Source organism: Triticum aestivum, chromosome 6D, assembly GCF_018294505.1.
Source record: "Triticum aestivum cultivar Chinese Spring chromosome 6D, IWGSC CS RefSeq v2.1, whole genome shotgun sequence".
Taxonomy (NCBI): domain Eukaryota; kingdom Viridiplantae; phylum Streptophyta; class Magnoliopsida; order Poales; family Poaceae; genus Triticum; species Triticum aestivum.
In genome coordinates this window covers 63,664,146-63,690,088 of record NC_057811.1, presented here as the reverse complement: position 1 = coordinate 63,690,088, position 25,943 = coordinate 63,664,146, and the positions used below count along the sequence as shown (strand labels likewise).

At 45.1% G+C, this 25,943-nt stretch overlaps 1 protein-coding gene across 1 annotated transcript; it reads left to right on the top strand.

The window, feature by feature from the left end:
• The first annotated feature begins 17,149 nt into the window (after positions 1-17,149).
• On the top strand, positions 17,150-24,773 carry LOC123143557 (calcium-dependent protein kinase 4). Its single transcript, XM_044562505.1, has 12 exons — positions 17,150-17,527; positions 19,135-19,265; positions 19,798-19,839; positions 20,030-20,141; positions 20,245-20,323; positions 20,451-20,620; positions 21,531-21,657; positions 22,209-22,324; positions 22,404-22,511; positions 22,593-22,655; positions 22,745-22,918; positions 24,364-24,773. Exons 1-12 carry the CDS (start codon positions 17,270-17,272, stop codon positions 24,520-24,522), a joined length of 1,539 nt encoding a protein of 512 aa, XP_044418440.1. The 5' UTR covers positions 17,150-17,269; the 3' UTR covers positions 24,523-24,773.
• Positions 24,774-25,943: the final 1,170 nt, after the last annotated feature.

The window sequence follows — 25,943 nt, the reverse complement described above, 5'->3', positions numbered from 1 at the left end:
CAAACCCAATGACTATCAGTCAACATCAGCGGCACTATCAAGCACAAGTAAAATCCAACTTAGGAACATAAAAGGCGTCACTGGCACAATGTGTACAAGTGGCGACATTTTTCTATGGAAAATGAAGAAGTTTCTCCCTGCTAATCTAACATGTGTGTAGTGATTGATAAATCATAAAGATGAGACATCATGCATGCTCAGTAGCTTTTGAAAAGGAAAAAGGTTGCTTATGGTAGCACTACGTAAAAGGAGCTCAAGCTGCATGGTAGATCCAAATTTACACTATTGTAGCGTTATCACATCAGAAGCCTTCTCTAAGTTTCAGAATATTAAGCGACATCAGTGTTCAAATTTATGGTAAGGTATTTTTTCGTACTTTGCCGAAATATCAGAAATTTCAACAAAACATTTTAGATTTCAATGTATTGAAATTCAGTTAATGTCAATGGATTTTAACTGAATACTCCCTCTGTAAACTAATACAAGATTTTTTAGATCACTAATTTCGGCACCCGTCTTAATTTCAGGGATGTCGTCAAAATTCATTGAAGTTCAAACCTTGCGACGTAACAAAACAAGAGTGCAGTATCTACGAATGAAAAAAAAGATCTTTTTTTATTAAAGGAACATGAGAAATTCAGGCCTTTAAACATAGTTTTTTTTAGTATCTAAGCCGTCTCTTTAGGACTTTCGTCCTCGAGAGAAAGACAGAACGTAACATAGAACGTATCTAGTGCTCCCGCAGCTCGCGTTGCTACCGAGCGAGCACAACCAAAAGGCATTCAAAAAAATCCAAAACTTTTCTAAGTGGATCGAGACAATAGACATGAGAGCACCAGACACATGTATCTAGAAGACTGAATTAAAACTATATATCGGACCCCCAAAAAAGGGGGTACAAAACAAGGATTGGGCATTTATAAAACAACAAAACAAAGATTCATCTGCTACTTGGCCACGAGGCTAATTAGGCTATAAAATACAAGGTGCGCTGCCTTTGCAGAGCGGACAGGACAGCAGTGGCCGGGGAGCAGGGAAAAATGTGTGAAAGCAAGGTGTCCAGAGAGGACTGTGTGTTGACTTGATCCGGTACTCGGGCATCATGGGCGACGTGCTTGTGCCCACCGCCCCACTGCTCCGGAGTGGGGTCCCACTAGGGCCGGGTGGTGTGGGTTGGGTACATCCACTTCACTCTCCACCCTTACAAGTTTTTTTTTTTGCGGGGGAACCCTTACATCGGTGTCGGCTACTACTTTGGGCGTGGGTCCCGTGGGCGCAATGTACACCATCGCCGGAGCTCTCTCGACGATGCTTCCTCTAGGTCTGCCCAGGCCCTGCCGTCCACTTGCCGACTTCCTCTTGGCGCAATGGATGGGTATGTTGGTCTGTGTTTTTCATGAGTCTTGGTCTTGTCGTAGAGGTCTCCGCGTCGGTTGTGACGCGGCTTGTCTCATCGCCATTGGCATGAGGTCAGCCTAGGTGGAACATGTATCGTAGTTCATGTGGTGGGTGTGTTTGGTGGATGTGGACGCTAATCCTTGTGATTGGCATTGTAATGGCCGAGAGGCATTGTACCCGATTTCTTTGCCGCTTCTTCCTCTTCAATATATGATACGCATGCTTATGCATATTCTAGAAAAAAAACAGGTGATTTTCAAAGGTTTGGTAAATACCAATTCTTTTCTTTTTGCGGTTAGCCATATCAAAGTTTATTCTCTCTCACGTATAATAAAAAATAATTAATATTCAAGGACCAAGTGCACCTGATTATTACTAAACAGATAAATAAACAAGATTAACATCAAGCATACCCAACTATTACGGCTTCCTCTTGTTTCCACCCCTAACCCAGGTGCGGTGCTCGGGTCAATGGCGGCGTTTCTTCTTCGAGTTTGTCTTCTTGGGTGGTGAGGTTAGGGTTTCTCGTCTTGTGGCAAGATTTTGGCGTCAGGTGCTTCATATCTATGAAAAAGTTCGACGGCGACGACTGCGACTTTAGGGTGATGGTTCTTAGGGGCTCGTGCACAAAGACTTCCCGGCTATCATCAACAAAGTCAAGGCGACTCTGGTAGGGGAGCGGTGATAGCTGCAGGTCGACTGCTCATTCTGGTGGCAGTAGTGATTGTTCGGTGCTCTCAGAATCTCGTTGCAATTTTTATTATGTTTGAGATGTTTTTGTACTTCCGATGAATTTTATAATAGGTGTGATCGCAAACACACACACGCACGCACACACACACAAAAAAAATTATGATGGTCCATGTGCCAACAGTGTTGGAAACTTGGCAAATACTTAGTAGCCTTGTCATTCAAGTCCATTTCAAACTTATTTTGTTATTGAGGCACAAACAAAGGCGCAATTACACTCGATGGCCATGGCCGATCAAACTCTTTCGTTTGGACTGCACACGCAATGCATGTTGCTCAAATGTTTTGGCCCGGTTTTCCGCCATGGTTACCTGTGCAGTAGTCTTCTTTTTACCTAACGCTTTGTTTGGATGTTCGTATTGAATTGGACAGGAATTCCAGTTTAGTGAGGAAACTTTTTTCTTAAAAAAACTTTTTTAATGCATGTCAGACTTTATTTCATACACATTATACATTTTTGTATACTATGAACAACGTTTTATACACGTTAAACATTTTCTCAAATATATGTTTGATGGCTACCTTTTTTTCATACATACTCTACATTTTTCATATACATCTAAAATATTTTTCAATATATGTTTAACATTTTTCAAATACATGACTAACATTTTTTCAAATACATGTTAAACATTTTAAAAATAAACATTGAACATTTTTAATGACATAAAATATTTTTCTAAACTATGCTAACATTTTTATGATTTTTTTAAATGTTACAGATATTTTTTTGAAACACTTGAATTTTTTCTAAAATGCAACATGTATATTTTGAATGGTCCAAAACATTTTTGACATTGTATAACATTTTTATAATGTCACGTACATGTTTTAAAACATGTGAATATTTTTAAATGTCACATACATAATTTGGTGGTATGAACATTTTCTATAAGTTGAGTGAATATTATTTGTGCACTTCATGAAGATTTTTTAAATGTGCAATGAACACTTGTTAAAAAATTAACTATTTTTTCATAATATATGTATTTAGTATTTTTCTAAATACAAACAAAAGTAAAAAAAAGACATGCGTGATGTCAGCATGATGAAACCACATGCCTATTGGGATGGCCCACTACCGGCTCCCTGTGGGCGAGCTCGGCTTTTGACTCGTAAAGGTGAGAGATAGGCTTGCCCGCTCGTCAGCCAGGGCACCGGGGCGGAGGGAAAACCACCAACTCGACCACGCAACTGAAACGCACGCAACGAATGAGCGCCTCACCGCTGCAATCCTCGGAAGAGCCGTAGGTTTTTCCGCCGGCTTTCTTTTGCGGCATGCCGGGGGTGAGGGTGGAGAGGTGGGAAGGGGGGTAGGTCGAGCGACATGGGGCAGATGGGAAGGAGTTTGCAGTGTTGTAACATGTATGTTGATTGTCGTGTTGCATCTTTTGACAATTTTCCCTTTTAAATACAGATGATTTCGAAAGGTTCGGTCCATGAACGAAAGTTGTTTTGACCAAGACCGCGTCCAAGGAGGAATCTACCCGGCTACGACGCATGGGAAGTCAACACACGCTGAGTGTATATATTACAAAAGTTTTCTCCCGGCATGACACAATTGATCTGATTAATCCCTCCCTATCTAGACTGCGGAGGAGAGACGACCAACATAGCGCTGTCATGCAATCAAATCAAACTTAATTCCTAGTATTATTATAATTAAGTGGCTGCTGGTATGGAACCACCAAGAAGTTAACATTGGCCGATCATGCATAGCTAGTTTGGGAGCACATGTTTTTTACAGTATGCAATCTCTTTCTTCTTACAGTATGTATACAAATCGTTAGCTGCCACCTGTGTAAGATAGCTCAATGCTTTCAGATATTTCGAGAAAGCTACTCCCTCCGTCTCAAAATATAAGAACGTTTTTGACATATAGTAGAGAATAGATGTTTAAGGACTATTTTTTTTTTTTGAAACAAGGCAAAAGATTTGCCATTTTCATTGATTAAGAGAGAAGTTTTAACAGAAACCCGCAAGGCGGGAGAATGGAGTCTACTCTCGCGGCATTACATTACAGAGGTGTCTAGCGCCTGCAAGCGCCCAAATACGAGCCTCCTCCTTTATCTTAGAAGTGACCATGGTCACCGTGGTAGTGACATTCTTAAAAACTCTTACATTGCGCTCATTCCAGAGTTCCCAGAAAACAAGCATGAGCATGGAGGCCAGAGCCTTCCTCGGGGGCCCCCTATCTAGGATAGTCTTGAACCACCATTCCTTTACAGAAATTTCGTAACGCCAGCCCGCAATGATAGCATTGTTTATGCCGATCCATGAAGCCACATTAGCCCAAACGCGTTGGGAAAATCTGCATTGGAATAGAAGATGTGGTGCAGATTCAGTAACTTGCTTGCATAAAGGGCAAAGCTCAGAATTGGGCCAGCCCCGACGCTGCAGCCTGTCCGCTGTCCAAACACGATTCTGGATGACGAGCCAAGCAAAATCCTTGCACTTGGGAGGAGCCCAAGCTTTCCAAACGGACATGTTCATGTTGCTCCTGAGATGGCCCTCGAACTGCGCCATGTAGGCCGAAGAAGCGGAATACTCGCCACATACTGAAATAAAATTTGCGCCATGTTTAAGGACTATGAGCGCCTTGATAAAATTTGCACATACCGATACTGGAATAAAGAAACCAATATCACACCTACCAATGATGATGTACCAACCGTGTTGGAAGCATGCCCAACACTAGTGTCTACTATTTACTTTTCCATTTTTTTTAGAAAACATAGTAGAAAGATTATTTTGTACACTCCCTCTACTCTCAAAGGCCGTGTATAACACCCGGGTTAATAGGATGGACATACTACTCATGTAAGAAAATATTAGGATTTTTTTCAGGAGCTCATCTGCAAGGAACCTCAAAGTTAAACATAGTAATAAGGAATTCCTTCTTGGCTTGAAGCAATTTGAGAATAAGACTAGTGTTGTTCTGTGGGGCCAGTCTAGATCTCAGCTGTAGCGTACGGAACACTACACCATGCGTGTTTGCTTTCACCGTGCTCATTCTCGCCGTCATAGATCCTGGAGATGTACTCCATCACCCATATTGTTGTTGAAGGCGGCGAGCCACCATGCCCGCCACGACCTTGAATGGCCTCTGGAGGAGAGTGGAGGACACTCGATGGAGTGGCGAATGTGGCAAGCAATTAGAGATATGAAATGGTGGTCAAACAAGTAAAATGAGAAAAGTGGATCATCGAGGGGAACCAGACGATTCATGAAGCATCAAATTGGCAGGACATCTAATCGTTCAAAATAGAGAGAGGACATTTTCTCCACAATCTCCATGACACCCGGCGAGCAGGAAGAGGAGTTCACCGGCATTAAAGTTGGCTGGGTTACCCACCGAGCCCGCCGGATACGAGTTAAGCAACTCGCTGGTCCATCTCCCTCGCCTAGCCCGACGGAGCAAGTGGAGGAGTGGCGAGTTGCTCCAGGCCGACGCGGGGGGAGGGAGCACGGGCATTGTGTCTGCCGTGGACGATGTTGTGTCATACCGCGCATCCCATGCCTGCGACCCCGCCATCCACCGTCAACGCATGTGTAACGATGACCTGCCTGCAGAGAAAGAAGCCGGCTATGCGGAGATCAACTAGTCGGTGGCCAGCGCGTCCGCGTCCACCGCTAACATCGAGGGAAAGTAGAACACGGAAGGTTGCCGCTGCTTGGGTCCCAGGAAGGCCACCGTCGGCGCGTCGCTGGCTTGCACACCTTGTGAATTTCCCGGTTCTTTATCTCAGACTATCGTTGACCCCCGCCTAGGCTCCACAGAAGCGGAGGAGCCCTCCTTCCCTTCGGCTAAAGCACTCCCTTTGCCACTCCGATGAGCGGCACAACCGGACATAGGGAAGATACGGGGAAGAATATACCTCCGGGGCTCCCAGCAATCTGATGGACGGGCTGCCGTGTTGGAGAACGTAGCAGAAATTCAAAATTTTCTACGCATCACCAAGATCAATCTATGGAGTCATCTAGCAACGAGAGAGAGGAGTGCATCTACATACCCTTGTAGATCGCGAGCGGAAGCGTTCAAGAGAACGGGGTTGATAGAGTCGTACTCGTCGTGATCCAAATCACCGATGATCCTAGCGCCGAACGGACGGCACCTCCGCGTTCAACACACGTACGGAGCAGCGACGTCTCCTCCTTCTCGATCCAGCAAGGGGGGAGGAGAGGTTGATGGAGATCCAGCAGCACGACGGCGTGGTGGTGGAAGTAGCGGGATCCCGGCAGGGCTTCGCCAAGCGCAAGCGGGGAGGAGGGAGATGTGTCACGGGAGGGAGAGGGAGGCGCCAGGGCTTGGGTATTGCTGCCCTCCCTCCCCCCTACTATATATAGGGCCAAGGGAGGGGGCGCAGCCTTGGCCCTTCCTCCAAGGAAGGGTGCGGCCAGGGAGGAGTCCTTCCCCCCCAAGGCACCTCGGAGGTGCCTTCCCCCTTTAGGACTCTCCCTTTTCCTTATCTCTTGGCGCATGGGCCTCTTGGGGCTGGTGCCCTTGGCCCATATAGGCCAAGGCGCACACCCCTACAGCCCATGTGGCCCCCGGGGCTGGTAGACCCCCTTGGTGGACCCCCGGACCCCTTTCGGCACTCCCAGTACAATACCGATAATGCGCGAAACTTTTCCGGCGACCAAAACAAGACTTCCCATATATAAATCTTTACCTCCGGACCATTCCGGAACTCCTCGTGACGTCCGGGATCTCATCCGGGACTCCGAACAACTTTTGGGTTACCGCATACTAATATCTCTACAACCCTAGCGTCACCGAACCTTAAGTGTGTAGACCCTACGGGTTCGGGAGACACGCAGACATGACCGAGACGACTCTCCGGTCAATAACCAACAGCGGGATCTGGATACCCATGTTGGCTCCCACATGCTCCTCGATGATCTCATCGGATGAACCACAATGTCGAGGATTCAATCAATCCCGTATACAATTCCCTTTGTCAATCGGTATGTTACTTGCCCGAGATTCGATCGTCGGTATCCCGATACCTTGTTCAATCTCGTTACCGGCAAGTCTCTTTACTCGTTCCGTAACACATCATCCCGTGATCAACTCCTTGGTCACATTGTGCACATTATGATGATGTCCTACCGAGTGGGCCCAGAGATACCTCTCCGTTTACACGGAGTGACAAATCCCAGTCTCGATTCGTGCCAACCCAACAGACACTTTCGGAGATACCTGTAGTGCACCTTTATAGCCACCCAGTTACGTTGTGACGTTTGGTACACCCAAAGCATTCCTACGGTATCCGGGAGTTGCACAATCTCATGGTCTAAGGAAATGATAATTGACATTAGAAAAGCTCTTAGCAAACGAACTACACGATCTTGTGCTAGGCTTAGGATTGGGTCTTGTCCATCACATCATTCTCCTAATGATGTGATCCCGTTATCAACGACATCCAATGTCCATGGTCAGGAAACCGTAACCATCTATTGATCAACGAGCTAGTCAACTAGAGGCTTACTAGGGACATGGTGTTGTCTATGTATCCACACATGTATCTGAGTTTCCTATCAATACAATTATAGCATGGATAATAAACGATTATCATGAACAAGGAAATATAATAATAACCAATTTATTATTGCCTCTAGGCCATATTTCCAACAGTCTCCCACTTGCACTAGAGTCAATAATCTAGTTCACATCACCATGTGATTAACACTGACAGGTCACATCACCATGTGACCAACATCCAAAGAGTTTACTAGAGTCAACAATCTAGTTCACATCACTATGTGATTAACACTCAATGAGTTCTGGTTTGATCATGTTATGCTTGTGAGAGAGGTTATTAGTCAACGGGTCTGTACCTTTCAGATCCGTGTGTGCTTTACGAATATCTATGTCATCTTGTGGATGCTACCACGCGCTACTTTGAGCCATTTCAAATAACTGCTCTACTATACGAATCCGGTCTACTACTCAGAGTCATCCGGATTAGTGTCAAAGTTCGCATCGACGTAACCCTTTACGACGAACTCCTTTTCACCTCCATAATCGAGAAAATTCCTTAGTCCACTAGATACTAAGGATAAGTTCGACCGCTGTCATGTGATCCATTCCCGGATCACTATTGTACCCCTTGACCAACTCACGGCAAGGCACACTTCAAGTGCGGTACACAGCATAGCATACTGTAGAGCCTCCGTCTAAAGCATAGGGGACGACCTTCGTCCTTTTTCTCTCTTCTGCCGTGGTCAGGTCTTGAGTCTTATTCAATACTCACACCTTGTAACACAGCCAAGAACTCCTTCTTTGCTGATCTGTTTTGAACTCTTTCAAAATCATGTCAAGGTGTGCGTTCTTTGAAAGTATCATCACGCGTCTTGATCTATCTCTATAGATCTTGATGCCCAATATGTAAGCAGCTTTATCCAGGTCTTCCTTTGAAAAACTCCTTTCAAACAACCCTTTATGCTTTCCAGAAATTTTACATCATTTCGGATCAACAATATGTCATTCACATATACTTATCAGAAATGTTATAGCGCTCCCACTCACTTTATTGTAAATACAAGTTTCTAACAAACTTTGTATAAACCCAAAAACTTTGATCACTCCATCAAAGCATATATTCTGACTCCGAGATGCTTGCTCTAGTCCATGGAAGGATCGCTGGAGCTAGCATACCTTTTAGCATCCTTAGGATCGACAAAACCTTTCTGATTGTATCACATACAACCTTTCCTTACGAAAACTGGTAAGGAAACTTGTTTTGACATCCATCTGCCAGATTTCATAAATACAGCTAATGCTAACATGATTCCGACGAACTTAAGCATCGCTACGGATGAGAAAATCTCATCGTAGTCAACTCCTTGAACTTGTGGAAATACTCTTTGCCACAAGTCGAGCTTCATAGACGGTACCATTACCGTCCACGTCCGTCTTCTTCTTAAAGATCCATTTATCTCAATGGCTTGCCGATCATCGGGCAAGTTCACCAAAGTCCATGCTTTGTTCTGATACATGGATCCTATCTCGGATTTCATGGCTTCTAACCATTTGTCGGAATATGGGCCCACCATCGCTTCTCCATAGCTCGTAGGTTCATTGTTGTCTAGCAACATGACTTCCAAGACAGGATCACGTACTACTCTGAAGTAGCACGCATCCTCGTCGTCCTACGAGGTTTGGTAGTGACTTGATCTGAAGTTTTATGATCACTATCATAAGCTTCCACTTCAATTGGTGTAGGTGCCACAGGAACAACTTCCTGTGCCCTGCTACACACTAGTTGAAGCGACGGTTCAATAACCTCATCAAGTCTCTACCATCCTCCCACTCAATTCTTTCGAGAGAAACTTTTCCTCGAGAAAGGACCCGTTTCTAGAAGCAATTACTTTTGCTTCCAGATCTGAAATAGGAGGTATACCCAACTGTTTTGGGTATTCTATGAAGATGCATTTATCCGCTTTGGGTTCGAGCTTATCAGCCTGAAACTTTTTCACATAAGCATCGCAGCCCCAAACTTTTAAGAAACGACAACTTAGGTTTCTCTAAACGGTGTCGTCTCAACGGAATTGCGTGGTGCCCCTTTTAAAGTGAATGCGGTTGTCTCTAATGCCTAACCCATAAACGATAGTGGTAATTCGATAAGAAACATCATGGTATGCACCATATCCAATAGGGTGCAGTTATGATGTTCGGACACACCATCACACTATGGTGTTCCAGGCGGTATTAATTGTGAAACACTTTCCACAATGTCTCAATTGTGTGCCAAACTCGTATCTCAGATACTCGTCTCTATGATCATATCACAGACATTTTATCCTCTTGTCACGACGATCTTCAACTTCACTCTGAAATTACTTGAACCTTTCAATAATTCAGACTTGTGTTTCATCAAGTAAATACACTCAGCATCTACTCAAATCATCTGTGAAGTAAGAACATAACGATATCCACTGCATGCCTCGGCACTCATTGGACTGCACACATCAAAATTTATTACTTCCAACAAGTTGCTCTCTTGTTCCATCTTACTGAAAACGAGGCCTTTCAGTCATCTTGCCCATGTGGTATGATTTGCATGTCTCAAGTGATTCAAAATCAAGTGAGTCCAAACGATCCATCTGCATGGAGTTTCTTCATGCATATATACCAATAGACATGGTTCGCATGTCTCAATCTTTTCAAAAACGAGTGAGTCCAAAGATCCATCTACATGGAGCTTCTTCATGCGTTCTATACCAATATGACTCAAATGGCAGTGCCACAAGTATGTGGTACTATCATTACTATTTTATATCTTTTGGCACGAACATGTGTATCACTGCGATCGAGATTCATTTTAGGTGCAAGACCATTGAAGGTATTATTCAAATAAACAGAGTAACCATTATTCTCCTTAAATGAATAACCGTATTGCGATAAACATAATCCAATCATGTTTATGCTCAACGCAAACACCAAATAACAATTATTTAGGTTTAACACCAATCTCGATGGTAGAGGGAGCATGCGATGCTTGATCACATCAACCTTGGAAACACTTCCAACACATATCGTCATCTCACCTTTAGCTAGTCTCCGTTTATTCCGTAGCTTTTATTTCGAGTTACTAACACTTAGCAACCGAACCGGTATCTAATACCCTGGTGCTGCTAGGAGTACTAGTAAAGTACACATTCATATAATGTATATCCAATATACTTCTGTCGACCTTGCCTGCCTTCTCATCTACCAAGTATCTAGGGTAGCTCTGCTTCAGTGACCGTTCCCCTCATTGCAGAAGCACTTAGTCTCGGGTTGTTGGAAATATGCCCTAGAGGCAATAATAAATTGGTTATTATTATATTTCCTTATTCATGATAATCGTTTATTATCCATGCTAGAATTGTATTGATAGGAAACTCAGATACATGTTAGGATACATAGACAACACCATGTCCCTAGTAAGCCTCTAGTTGACTAGCTCGTTGATCAATAGATGGTTACGGTTTCCTGACCATGGACATTGGATGTCGTTGATAACGGGATCACATCATTAGGAGAATGATGTGATGGACAAGACCCAATCCTAAGCATAGCATAAAAGATCGTGTAGTTTCGTTTGCTAGAGCTTTTCCAATGTCAAGTATCTTTTCCTTAGACCATGAGATCGTGCAACTCCCGGATACCGTAGGAGTGCTTTGGGTGTGCCAAACGTCACAACGTAACTGGGTGACTATAAAGGTGCACTACGGGTATCTCCAAAAGTGTCTGTTGGGTTGGCACGGATCGAGACTGGGATTTGTCACTCCGTGTGACGGAGAGGTATCTCTGGGCCCACTCGGTAATGCATCATCATAATGAGCTCAATGTGACTAAGGCGTTAGTCACGAGATCATGCATTGCGGTACGAGTAAAGAGACTTGTCGGTAACGAGATTGAACAAGGTATTGGGATACCGACGATCGAATCTCGGGCAAGTAACATACCGTTTGACAAAGGGAATTGCATACGGGATTGACTGAATCCTCGACATCGTGGTTCATCCGATGAGATCGTCGTGGAACATGTGGGAGCCAACATGGGTATCCAGATCCCGTTGTTGGTTATTGACCGGAGAGGCGTCTCGGTCATGTCTGCATGTCTCCCGAACCCGTAGGGTCTACACACTTAAGGTTCGGTGACGCTATGGTTGTAGAGATATATGTATGCGGAAACCCGAAAGTTGTTCGGAGTCCCGGATGAGATCCCGGACGTCATGAGAGGTTCCGGAATGGTCCGGAGGTGAAGAATTATATATAGGAAGTCAAGTTTCGGCCACCGGGTAAGTTTCGGGGGTTACCGGTATTGTACCGGGACCACCGGAAGGGTCCCGGGGGTCCACCGGGTGGGGCCACCTATCCCGGAGGGCCCCATGGGCTGAAAGTGGAAGGGAACCAGCCCCTAGTGGGCTGGGCGCCCCCCCTTGGGCCTCCCCCCATGCGCCTAGGGTTGGGAACCCTAGGGTGGGGGGACTTCCCCCTTGCCTTGGGGGGCAAGGCACCCCTTTCCACCCCTTGGCCGCCGCCCCCCCCCCCCCCCCCCCCAACCCTAGATGGGTTTTGGCCGCCCCCCCTCCCAAGGGGGCCTATATAAAGGGGGGGAGGGAGGGCAGCAACCTACAGCCTTGGGCGCCTCCCTCCTCCCCTGCAACACCTCTCTCTCTCTCGCAGAAGCTTGGCGAAGCCCTGCCAGAGACCCGCTACATCCACCACCACGCCGTCGTGCTGCTGGATCTCCATCAACCTCTCCTTCCCCCTTGCTGGATCAAGAAGGAGGAGACGTCGCTGCACCGTACGTGTGTTGAACGCGGAGGTGCCGTCCGTTCGACACTCGGTCATCGGTGATTTGGATCACGGCGAGTACGACTCCGTCATCCACATTCATTGGAACGCTTCCGCTCGCGATCTACAAGGGTATGTAGATGCACTCCTTTCCCCTCGTTGCTAGTAGACTCCATAGATGCATCTTGGTGAGCGTAGGAAATTTTTTAAATTATGCTACGATTCCCAACACGGGTTTGGGTTCAACCTTGGGATTCTTCACTAGAGCAGCAAATGATTTGCTGTTTCATGAAGTATCCCTTCTTCCCTTGCCCTTCTTGAAACTAGTGGTTTTACAAACCATCAACAATTGATGCTCCTACTTGATTTCTACTTTCGCGGTGTCAAACATCGCGAGTTGCTCAAGGATCATCATATCTATCCCTGATATGTTATAGTTCATCACGAAGCTCTAATAGCTTGGTGGCAGTGACTATGGAGAACCATCACTATCTCATCTGGAAGATTAACTCCCACTCGATTCAAGCGATTGTGGTACTCAGACAATCTGAGCACATGCTCAACGATTGAGCTTTTCTCCCTCAGTTTGCAGGCTTAAGAAACTTGTCAGAGGTCTCATACCTCTTGACGTGGGCACTAGTCTGAAATCCCAATTTCAGTCTTCGAAACATCTCATATGTTCTGCGACGTTTCAAAACCGTCTTGTCGCCACAATTTTAAACCGTTAGCATCACACACTGAACTATCACGTAGTCATCAAAACGTGTATGTCAGATGTTTCGCAACATCTACAGACGACGCTGAGGTTCAGCACACCGAGCGGTGCATTAAGGACATAAGCCTTCTGTGCAGCAATGAGGACAATCCTCAGTTCACGGACCCAGTCCGCATAATTGCTACTATCAACTTTCAACTAATTTTCTCTAGGAACATATCTTAAACAGTAGAACTAAAGCGCAAGCTATGACATAATTTGCAAAGACCTTTTGACTATGTTCATGATAATTGAGTTCATCTGATTAATGAACTCCCACTCAGATAGACATCCCTCTAGTCATCTAAGTGATACATGATCCGAGTCAAACTAGGCCGTGTCCGATCATCACGTGAGACGGACTAGTCATCATCGGTGAACATCTCCATGTTGATCACATCTACTATACGACTCATGTTCGAACTTTCGATCTCTTGTGTTCCGAGGCCATGTCTGTACATGCTAGGCTCGTCAAGTCAACCTAAGTGTTTCGCATGTGTTCCGAGGCCATGTCTGTACATGCTAGGCTCGTCAACACCCGTTGTATTCGAACGTTAGAATATATCACACCCGATCATCACATGGTGCTTCGAAACAACGAACCTTCGCAACGGTGCACAGTTAGGGGGAACACGTCTCTTGAAATTTTAGTGAGGGATCATCTTATTTATGCTACCGTCGTTCTAAGCAAATAAGATGTAAACATGATAAACATCACATGCAAATCATAAAGTGACGTGATATGGCCAATATCATCTTGCGCCTTTTGATCTCCATCTTCGAGGCGCGGCATGATCACCTTCGTCACCGGCATGACACCATGATCTCCATCATCATGATCTCCATCATTGTGTCTTCATGAAGTTGTCTCGCCAACTATTACTTCTACTACTATGGCTAACGGTTAGCAATAAAGTAAAGTAATTACATGGCATTTTCATTGACACGCAGGTCATACAATAAATTAAGACAACTCCTATGGCTCCTGCCGGTTGTCATACTCATCGACATGCAAGTCGTGATTCCTATTACAAGAACATGATCAATCTCATACATCACATATATCATTCATCACATCCTTTTGGCCATATCACATCACAAGGCACATGCTGCAAAAACAAGTTAGACGTCCTCTAATTGTTGTTGCATGTTTTACGTGGCTGCTATGGGATTCTAGCAAGAACGTTTCTTACCTACGCAAAAGCCACAACGTGATATGCCAATTTCTATTTACCCTTCATAAGGACCCTTTTCATCGAATCCGATCCGACTAAAGTGGGAGAGACATACACCCGCTAGCCACCTTATGCAACTAGTGCATGTCAGTCGGTGGAACCTGTCTCACGTAAGAGTACGTGTAAGGTCGGTCCGGGCCGCTTCATCCCACGATGCTGCCGAATCAAGATAAGACTAGTAACGGCAAGTAAATTGACAACATCGACGCCCATTACTACTTTGTGTTCTACTCGTGCATAGAAACTACGCATAGACCTAGCTCTGATACCACTGTTGGAGAACGTAGCAGAAATTCAAAATTTTCTACGCATCACCAAGATCAATCTATGGAGTCATCTAGCAACGAGAGAGAGGAGTGCATCTACATACCCTTGTAGATCGCGAGCGGAAGCGTTCAAGAGAACGGGGTTGATGGAGTCGTACTCGTCGTGATCCAAATCACCGATGATCCTAGCGCCGAACGGACGGCACCTCCGCGTTCAACACACGTACGGAGCAGCGACGTCTCCTCCTTCTTGATCCAGCAAGGGGGGGAGGAGAGGTTGATGGAGATCCAGCAGCACGACGGCGTGGTGGTGGAAGTAGCGGGATCCCGGCAGGGCTTCGCCAAGCGCAAGCGGGGAGGAGGGAGATGTGTCACGGGAGGGAGAGGGAGGCGCCAGGGCTTGGGTATTGCTGCCCTCCCTCCCCCCCACTATATATAGGGCCAAGGGAGAGGGGGGGCGCAGCCTTGGCCCTTCCTCCAAGGAAGGGTGCGGCCAGGGAGGAGTCCTTCCCCCCAAGGCACCTCGGAGGTGCCTTCCCCCTTTAGGACTCTCCCTTTTCCTTATCTCTTGGCGCATGGGCCTCTTGGGGCTGGTGCCCTTGGCCCATATAGGCCAAGGCGCACACCCCTACAGCCCATGTGGCCCCCCGGGGCTGGTGGACCCCCGGACCCCTTTCGGCACTCCCGGTACAATACCGATAATGCGCGAAACTTTTCTGGCGACCAAAACAAGACTTCCCATATATAAATCTTTACCTCCGGACCATTCCGGAACTCCTCGTGACGTCCTGGATCTCATCCGGGACTCCGAACAACTTTTGGGTTACCACATACTAATATCTCTACAACCCTAGCGTCACCGAACCTTAAGTGTGTAGACCCTACGGGTTCGGGAGACACGCAGACATGACCGAGACGACTCTCCGGTCAATAACCAACAGCGGGATCTGGATACCCATGTTGGCTCCCACATGCTCCTCGATGATCTCATCGGATGAACCACGATGTCGAGGATTCAATCAATCCCGTATACAATTCCCTTTGTCAATCGGTATGTTACTTGCCCGAGATTCGATCGTCGGTATCCCGATACCTTGTTCAATCTCGTTACCGGCAAGTCTCTTTACTCGTTCCGTAACACATCATCCCGTGATCAACTCCTTGGTCACATTGTGCACATTATGATGATGTCCTACCGAGTGGGCCCAGAGATACCTCTCCGTTTACACGGAGTGACAAATCCCAGTCTTGATTCGTGCCAACCCAACAGACACTTTCGGAGATACCTGTAGTGCACCTTTATAGCCACCCAGTTACGTTGTGACGTTTGGTACACCCAAAGTATTCCTACGGTATCCGGGAGTTGCACAATCTCATGGTCTAAGGAAATGATACTTGACATTAGAAAAGCTCTTAGCAAACGAACTACACGATCTTGTGCTAGGCTTAGGATTGGGTCTTGTCCATCACATCATTCTCCTAATGATGTGATCCCGTTATCAACGACATCCAATGTCCATGGTCAGGAAACCGTAACCATCTATTGATCAACGAGCTAGTCAACTAGAGGCTTACTAGGGACATGGTGTTGTCTATGTATCCACACATGTATCTGAGTTTCCTATCAATACAATTATAGCATGGATAATAAACGATTATCATGAACAAGGAAATATAATAATAACCAATTTATTATTGCCTCTAGGCCATATTTCCAACATGCCAGACATGGGGAAGACAAAAGGATCCATTGCGGCAGGTCATAGACTAGTGTAGTGTATCCGTGTCGTGGGAATGAAGCTCCGTGCGGCGGGACGTGCACATGGTTTTATCTTTTTTAGTTAAAATATGTCTAAAATGTAAATGTTTTTGACGGTTTGTATGAAATCCGCTGTTTGCATGACTTTCATCCGGTTTGTTGAAAAAGTGTTTGAAATGTATGTAGTCAGCGTTGGATGGCCTGCTCTGGTATCCATGTCTATGGACTGGTCCCGGTCCCCTGTCCCGGATAGATGTCAGAGCAAATTTGCGGGTCACCGTTGAAGATAACATCCTTCTAATAACCATCTAATTACAAGTTAGTTTACCACACCAAACAAAACGAATAATCAAACAAGTAACCATATAAGAACAAGCTAAACCTCCCTCCCTTGATGTCGCTGTAACTTAATAAAGCTAAACATAAAAAATGAGAAACAAGGAGAGAAAGAGACAAGAATAGAAGGGAAGAAATGGTCTGAAAGAGGGGGAGGAGGTGTGTTGACAATGGGAGGCGAGGCAGTTTGACGGTTTGACTGACTGGCCAGCGACACACGGGAAGGCCTCCTCTTCTTCCCCTCTCGCTGTCTCCCTCCTCCTTCCTCCGCTCCACCCTCACCTTCCTCTCCACCTTCCTCCTCCCCCCTCCCCACCCGACCCGACCCAAACCCCGCTCCCCCGCCTCTGCCTCCCCGCCCCTATATACCTCGCCCGCGCCCTCCCTATGCTGAGCTCGCACCCCCAAACCCCCGCGCCCCCGACGACGACGACGACGACTCTCCCGGCGACGACCCTTCCGACGACGAGGACCGGGCACCATGGGCGCCTGCCTGTCCTCCTCCAAGCAGGAGGCGGACGCGGAGCGGCGGCGGCGGCAGCGGCCGAGGGGCGGCAAGGCCGAGGAGAAGGGCGCGGCGGCGGAGGCGCCCGCGGTGGAGTTCGGCTACGAGCGGGACTTCGAGGGCAGGTACGAGGTCGGCCGCCTGCTCGGCCACGGCCAGTTCGGCTACACCTTCGCCGCCGTCGACCGCCTCTCCGGGGACCGCGTCGCCGTCAAGCGCATCGACAAGGCCAAGGTCCGTTTCTCAGGATTTTCCCCCACCGCATCTGCAGCTCGGTTCGGTTCGGTTCGGTTCCCTCGGTCTTCGTTTGGTCGGGAGATTGCGATGAAATCAGTCGCCGCCGCCGGTCGTCGGGCGATTCGTTCGGCTAGCTTGAGATCACCCGGCTCGTCGATTCAGCGGCGTTGCGCGGATTTAGACTTTAGAAGATAGATTATTACACGGGGGAAATGAAATTACTCGCCATACTCGGTATGAGATTGCTGAATGCTGCCGCTGCCGCTGATGATGTGTGGAGGAGGGTGGTCTGCCCTCCGTGTCGGCGAGGCCCTACACTCTTCCTCCTCTTGTCAATTCGTCGCTAGGTGCAGCTGTCCACTTTCCTTTTTGAGGGGTCCAGTACATGAGTGAAGCCCATCTTCGCGGGTTCCTTCCTGGTTTGGCACTTGAGTAGTTGTTCACCACGCCAATTTTGCTCCTGAAAATGGTACATCTACCTGTACTTCTCCCCGAAATGGTGAAGACGCTTCGTCCTGACTCCTGACTGTTTGCGTAGATGCTTCGTCTTTTCAAACTCAGAGGGAGAATGTTAGGGGTTGATAGTAGTAGTTGTTTGTACGCTACTGTACCTTGTCGGCGCCTCTTGTTTCTGTTAAGAACTTGTGGAGCGCCATTTCTGTGAAATACGTGTCACATCGAGCTCCAGTTTGCGTCTAGTGTATATGTGTTCGTCTTCAACCTTGATTGTAGTTTTGATATTGTTTTTTGCAGCCTTTACGGATAATTTGGTGTAGGTGTTCATTTAGGATAGCTTATCTTTTTGCTCCTGGTAAGCTCACCAACCATTTCCTGGAGTGGACAATGTCTCCTTGGCTTCTTCCATGCTATGGACAGATGACATTTTCTTCATTCCTCTCAATTTTGACCTGGGAATGCATGTACTAATCAACACGGTGTTGATGTATTCAAAGACTTTGTACCTTGGTTCAAACGACAGTATTGCTTTATTATTTTCTACTCCCTCCGATCCATATTATGTGTCGCTCAAACGGATGTATCTAGCACTGAAATATGTCTAGATACATCTGTTTGAGCGACAAGTAATATGGATCGGAGGGAGTACTAAAAATGCAAAGCCATGGAGGGAAATTTCAATCACCACGGAATCTTAAATGACTTTCATGGTAAATTCGGGTCATAGGTATGCTAGAAATATGGGCCATTCGTTCTGTGGCAGAATGCATAACAATTGAAATTTGACAGCAGGATATCCTTGTGAAAGTCGTACTGACTATTGATTATTAACCTTCTGTGGAAATTATACCTCTTATTCCAAAGGAAAGAAAATGTAGCACCTACACTGCTATGTTGCGAACTATAATAATAACTAATGAAAACATAATGACTTCACTGCATGAATGCTAATTGCGCATGGTTCTATAAATCATTATCCTCTATTATAGATGGATACGGTGTCGAGTCTTGTTCAGCTAATGTTCATCCATGCAGCTAATTGAAGTCTTGGATACGTGCAATGTACATTTACATGTTTACATCTGTCTGCTTTGCATCATCTTTGGAGTATGTGATTAACACAATTATATTTATGGACTTTATAACAGATGACCCGACCTGTTGCTGTGGAAGATGTAAAGAGAGAAGTGAAGATTCTTAAAGCCCTTAAAGGCCATGAGAACATTGTTCACTTCGACAATGCATTCGAGGACGATTCATATGTGTATATTGTGATGGAGTAAGTAGTCTTGTACTTATTTAGCAGAATTTGCTCTCAGTAACATTTAATGATATGATGGTCTGCAGGTTTAACAGTGTTATTTTGCCACAGTTGTCGAAACAAATTACGATATCTTGTTCCTAGAGTCACATGCATGCACTTACTGAAATTTTCCTTCTAAATCCTAGTAATTCTGTCTTGTCCTGAGATTTTTTCGACAAAGTCTTGTCCTGAGATAAATTAAGTTTCTATTCCTCATAACACTGTGGGTAGACCAGCTGTATTGTCTATCTAAATTTTACATTATAATATATGAATATGTATAGTGTAATGAAATGCTCAAATTTTGAGCGGACTTACTCATATATGTTTTGAACTCTTCGCAGTTTCCTTGCAATGTATCACAAATATTTGGTTAGCATATATCATGATCTATTGGGCTATCGCACTTAGGGATATTTGGAGTTCTTTCTTTTAAAAGCATAATCAATAATCATTCCTATGCTCTAGTACCAAGTACTAAGTCTTGCTTCTTTGCCTTTTCTTGCAGACTTTGTGAAGGTGGTGAACTATTGGACCGGATTTTGGCAAAGTAAGATCAGATATATTCTGCTTTTCTTGTTCCATATATCGTTTTCTCTTCTGGTGCCATTCGGTTGCTAGATTTAGTGGTGTCTTTTAGTTCTCACAAATTTTAGCCTTGATGTTTTTGGTGTCTGCATTAATCACCTTTTGATTGTGAAAAGAAGAATCAGTTCTCACTGGCATTTACCCTTTGACAGAAAAAACAGCCGCTATAGTGAGAAAGACGCTGCAGTGGTGGTGCGGCAGATGCTCAAAGTGGCTGCTGAGTGTCATCTGCGTGGGTTAGTCCATCGAGATATGAAGCCTGAGGTAAAAATCGATTGCTTTTGATGTCTTGGCACTTAGCATACAGTTTTGGTGATACTTCACTACTTCTCAGGTCATGTAAGAATGTGCCTATTTTCCTTCCCAGAACTTCCTTTTCAAATCAACCAAGGAGGACTCGCCTCTGAAGGCAACAGATTTTGGTTTGTCAGACTTCATAAAACCAGGTACCTGCTTCAATGTCTTCTGTATATGTGCATCATTGTTATGTGTATCTTGTCGCATCAAATCTTAACGGGGCATCGAACTCGGTAATTGCTCTGGCTCATACATCAGTTAAATACATGATTACAGGGAAGAAGTTCCGTGATATAGTTGGCAGTGCCTATTATGTTGCACCAGAAGTATTAAAACGGCGGTCTGGACCTGAGTCGGATGTTTGGAGCATAGGAGTTATAACTTACATTTTGCTCTGTGGGAGGCGCCCCTTTTGGGACAAAACAGAGGATGGCATATTCAAGGAGGTAAATGGATTGTGTTGCATTGGTTATGCTTCCATGTAAATTGTTATTGGTGACTGTGGTGAGCTTTATCATAGTGTTTTCAGTGAACTGACAAAATGGAGAAGCTGTGTTTTTTGCAACTTTTTCACTATGTAATGTGGCAATGTTACCTTAAACATGTGCAGTCTCTGCTCTCTAGGCAATTTCTGTATAGCTGATGCCTGCCAATTTCTTTGACACAATGCAGTCTTAAATTGTATAGTCCTTCCCCAGACCCCACCTGGTGTGGGAGCTTCTAGCACTGGGTCTGTCCTTTTAATGCAGTCTTAAATTGCCTACCATCATTTGGGCGTGTTAATATACAATCGTTAGCCATCTCAGAAATGAATATATAAAAATATTGTCCACTTTTATTTAATACCATGTATAAATGCGCAATCTATGGTGCCAATCCTCTCAGGCAATCTGTGCGTAGCTGCTGGTATAGCTACTGGGAAATTTGATCCTAGGATTATCCATCTTAAATGTATGGTATATTGCCTTAGTTTCAGACAGGCACCTAAACATAGAAATTTATAGTACTACCTCCTGGTATAATTTTTCCAGCCAAATTATGTTATAACTATTTTTAAAACATGTCTAAATATTCTGGGTATTTCAAAAAAAGAGAACAATTTACTGCCTTTCCTACTGGCTTGCTAGAAAGTCGGGCCCACATGCCATGACAGAACATTTGTAGTTAATTTAGAAAATAACCATAAGTTAAACATTTTACTCAACCAGTAAAAGGTGTTGGGTAATATGCCTGTCCACTTCAATCTACCATCATTTTTTTTGTGTGTGTGTAATATTTCTATGCATGTATATCAGCAAAGACAGAATCTTGATAGCATACATGATCTTATGTGTTCTATTAATTTCTTTTAATCAGGTTCTAAGAAACAAGCCTGATTTCCGTAAGAGACCTTGGCCAAGTATCAGTTCAAGTGCTAAAGATTTTGTTAAAAAATTACTGGTGAAGAACCCAAGGGCGAGATTGACAGCAGCTCAAGCTCTCTGTAAGTTCCAATATAATGTCAATACTTTGCTAGTATACATGATGCTTAGGGTTGTATTTTTTGCCTATTCTTGTTTTCTGCGCGAGAAAACACACACATACATAGTGCCAAAAAAGAATGCACATGAGTAAGTCTGCAATCTGCATGCTAAGTGCTGTGCATACATACAGCCTGAGGACAAGTCTGTCTTTCATCACGAAATTTTTCTGGCATTTTCAAAATATGATGCTAGAATCAGATGTTGCATTCTGATTCCGGGAGTAACATAAAGTCCTCTAAAAAAGAAGCCTTATGAAATTTAAGAAACACATGTGAGTTATTCAGTTTTATTTGGTTTTTTAGTGAGGCCAAACACTGGATATCTGCTGCAATACCATTTTTTTCCAGGCTGTATCATCTTATAGGAGTTTATTTGGTTGTAGAAAGACATATAGTGTTAACATGTAGCTTAAACTTTTTAAGCATCAAGTTAGGAAGATGATTGCAGCAAGAATGTCTAGTACTCACCATCTTTCATGTTTACTAATTCTGATTGTGCTTGACATGATTAGCACATCCATGGGTGAGAGAAGGAGGAGATGCATCTGAGATCCCTGTCGATATATCTGTGTTGTACAACATGCGCCAATTTGTCAAGTACAGCCGTTTTAAGCAATTTGCGCTGCGGGTAAGCATCACGGTCTCAAAAATATTTTTATGGTATTCTCATTCTGTTCCTTACAAATATTGCTCCATTGCTTGTTCAGGCCTTAGCAAGTACAGTCAATGAGGAAGAGCTAGCGGATCTAAAGGACCAATTCGATGCTATTGATGTTGATAAAAGTGGATCAATTAGCATTGAAGAAATGCGGCATGTAAGATTTAGAGTCCTTTTCATATGAGAACGTTTTGCACTGGTACTGGATGGTGCTGACGATCTTTGTATGTTTCAATAGGCCCTTGCGAAGGATCTTCCTTGGAGATTGAAGGGCCCTCGTGTTCTCGAGATCATTCAAGCAGTAAGCTTTGAGAGACTTCTTTTCGGTCTCCCTTTTATTTCACAGCAAGCAGTTGACATAACCTCAACTCATCTTATTTTATATGGTAGATCGACAGCAACACGGATGGCCTTGTCGACTTCAAAGAGTTTGTTGCGGCAACTCTCCACATACATCAGATGGCTGAGCTGGACTCTGAAAGGTGGGGCCTCCGCTGCCAAGCTGCTTTCAGCAAATTTGATCTGGATGGGGATGGGTACATCACCCCCGATGAACTTAGAATGGTAAGTTCTGATTCCTGTTGCGTTCGTGTTTTTTTTTCAAGAAAACGCAAAAGGATCTTTGCGTTTCATTGCATTGAAAAGATGAGAGAGTACAAACCTCCTAGGAGGTGATAGTTACAAGGGCCCAACGCCCGATCAGTGGACATCCCAGGAGGCGGGCAACACAACCCTCAGCCTCTGTGCCCAAGCTTGTGCCCAACATTTAGCCTCGTCTTTAATCGTACCGACTAACGCATCTATCGAGGGCCTTGCATTGTCGAAGACGCATTCGTTCCTCTGTTTCCAGATCATTCAGGGGACGTGTGTTCGTGTTGGTTATTCGATTCGCGCATCATGTCACATGATCCATTTTGCACTTTTTTTCTCATGAATGGTGAGTTGGCTCGACTTAATCTGGATGAGACGCTCCGTATTGTGCTTTGCTTCCAACTATCTGGTTCTTCATATTCAGTGAATTTAGTAATTCCTCGAGTTTGCACATAGAAATTAATATTTTTCCACCATAAAAAGAAAGTATGCATCGGGTTGTAGTCCATTCAGGTACATCCCAAGATTTGAAGGCTGTTTGATTCTCCAAGTTGCATGCTTCGGCATTTATATTTGGACTACTATTTCAGAGCCTAAATATTTATTTACTGAGACAAACCTAACAATATCTTTCCTACTTATAAAGGTTGGAGTTGGTGGTGTGTTCACATGTGGGACCAACAACCTTCACCAATAAACGAATGCACCCCTACCCACATTAAGAATAGCAACCTTGAACATGTGGGACCAACAACCGTCACCAACCTTCACCAATAAGGCAATAAACGAATGCACCCCTACCCACATTGAGAATAGCAACCTTGAATGAACATAAATAAACAAATGTTTTTGTACTCACATGTGGGATCAAACACAGATAAACAATACACTACTATTCATGTGAGGCTAACACTTGGGCACAAATAACAAATGCAGAAATGCGACTCCAACTCAATATAATGCTCTTGTTTTTCTTTTTTCTTTTCTTTCTTTCCAACCAAGTTATTTCAGTTTTATATCACAGAACAAGAGAGTGAACAAGTTGTAATTCCAAAACGACGATAGACCTTGTCCTCCTACCTGATCCACGACCTTGTGCAGTCAACTTACCAATGTCTATTCTCATATGTTTCAACATTCGAAATGTTGTGTCTGTAAAAAACCATGGTCACTTAAGATTCTCCAATGCCTGACGCGTGATCTTTTGTTGTATTTTTTTTCTTTTCAATAGTGATCCGCGAGCAAAGGCCGCATGGCACCAACGTATTTTGACAATTTCCAAAGCCAGTGACCTAACTCCTTGTATTTTATAGTTTCGTAGCAACGCACGGGCATTATGCTAGTAGTACCAACAACTGCAGCATAGAAACTAACTGTGACCGGTAGCATTCTCACTGGGGTTTTATTCCAATGTGCAGCACACGGGCTTAAAGGGATCCATCGAGCCATTGCTGGAGGAGGCCGACATAGACAAGGACGGGCGGATAAGCCTGTCCGAGTTCCGCAAGCTCCTACGAACCGCGAGCATGAGCAACCTGCCGAGCCCGTCCGGAGTTCCGAATCCCCAGGCTCTGTGACAATCGGCTAGGAGCATCTAGGGGGAAGGAGCACAGTAGTCTGTTTATTTCTTCTTCTTTCGTGCTGTTTTCCGCGTTCCGTGCGACGTGAGGGTTTGTGATTTGTTAGCATCCAGGTTCTGTGTGCAGTCATTGTATGGATAGATAAGTTTCAAGGTAAATATTTACGGAGTTGAGTGGAAGGCCCAGATTACAGCTTCTTTCTTGTACAGCTTTTTCCCCATTTTATGGAGTATTTTCTTGTTTCCGCCCTCCTATTGGAACCCTCACAAAGAAACCAAAGGTTGAAAGGTTAGGCCTGACTGGCTCTCCATTTCTCTAAAACTGAATTCAAGCATGTTTAGCTCAGGTGTGGCAAAAACTATGCCACAACACGGTCAGCTCTGCTGCACCTGCAGTCCTGCACTGACAAAAATGAAGCACCCCGATGAGCAAATCACCCAGAAATCCCATACATACACATCACCCAGAAATCCCATACATACATACATACACTTTGAACAGGGCGTAAAATACTCGCGAGTGGCACAGGGCACACATATCACATAGTACTCCCTCCGTATCAAAATATAAGATGCTTTTGCAGTTCAAATTGGACTGCAAAAACGTCTTATATTTTCGTATAGAGGTAGTACTAATTTGCTGGCATGAACGCTACTCTGTAAATAGCTTCAGAGTTCAGACAACAGAGCAGAATGTTCTTCCATGAACAGTGCCAAGCATAAGATGGCTGCGGAATAGCTCGTGTGGTTCGGCATTATTACTAAACAATAAGATGTAGCTAGCTAGGAGCCTCCACAGAGCTTTGAGACCCTCAGCCATCCGATCACTCCAACGTACGATCCATATCAGCTTTGGTCGTCCCAGGTCGTTTGCGCGCTTCACTCGCCGTTTAGCGGGCCGCTGCTCCGCAGAACGAGGTACGATTTTTGTCCATAGGCGGGCCGAGGCCCAGGTCCAGTCCAGTAGGCCACCTAAAATCCCCACATATTATTGCGTACTCCTTTTCCGGTTATTAATCTCCTTCGGCATCGATCTAACCTTAGGTGTCGCCGTCATCGTCGCCTCCACCATGACCTTCTGCTAGCCGCTCCTTCCCCATCACCACTGCCAGACCCATGCCTTCTCCGTAGCCCACCTTCGATGCTCTCTGCTCGTGGCTGCATCCTGTACGATGTGGCAGCAGCACGAATCACAAGAGGGGGGAAGGATGCGGTGGCGGCACAAGAACGCAAGAGGAGAAATGTCTGTCTCTCTAGATCCATGGAAGATGGCGCTGTGATCTGCATGCATCAACTGTCGTGGCCATCTTCTCCTACCATTTCGCCGACTGTGCAGCGGGATCGAGATTCGGAGGTGGCCTCCATTGAGGCGCATTCTCAACTTCTCAACTCCTTTCCCTCATGCCCGCACCAAACCTA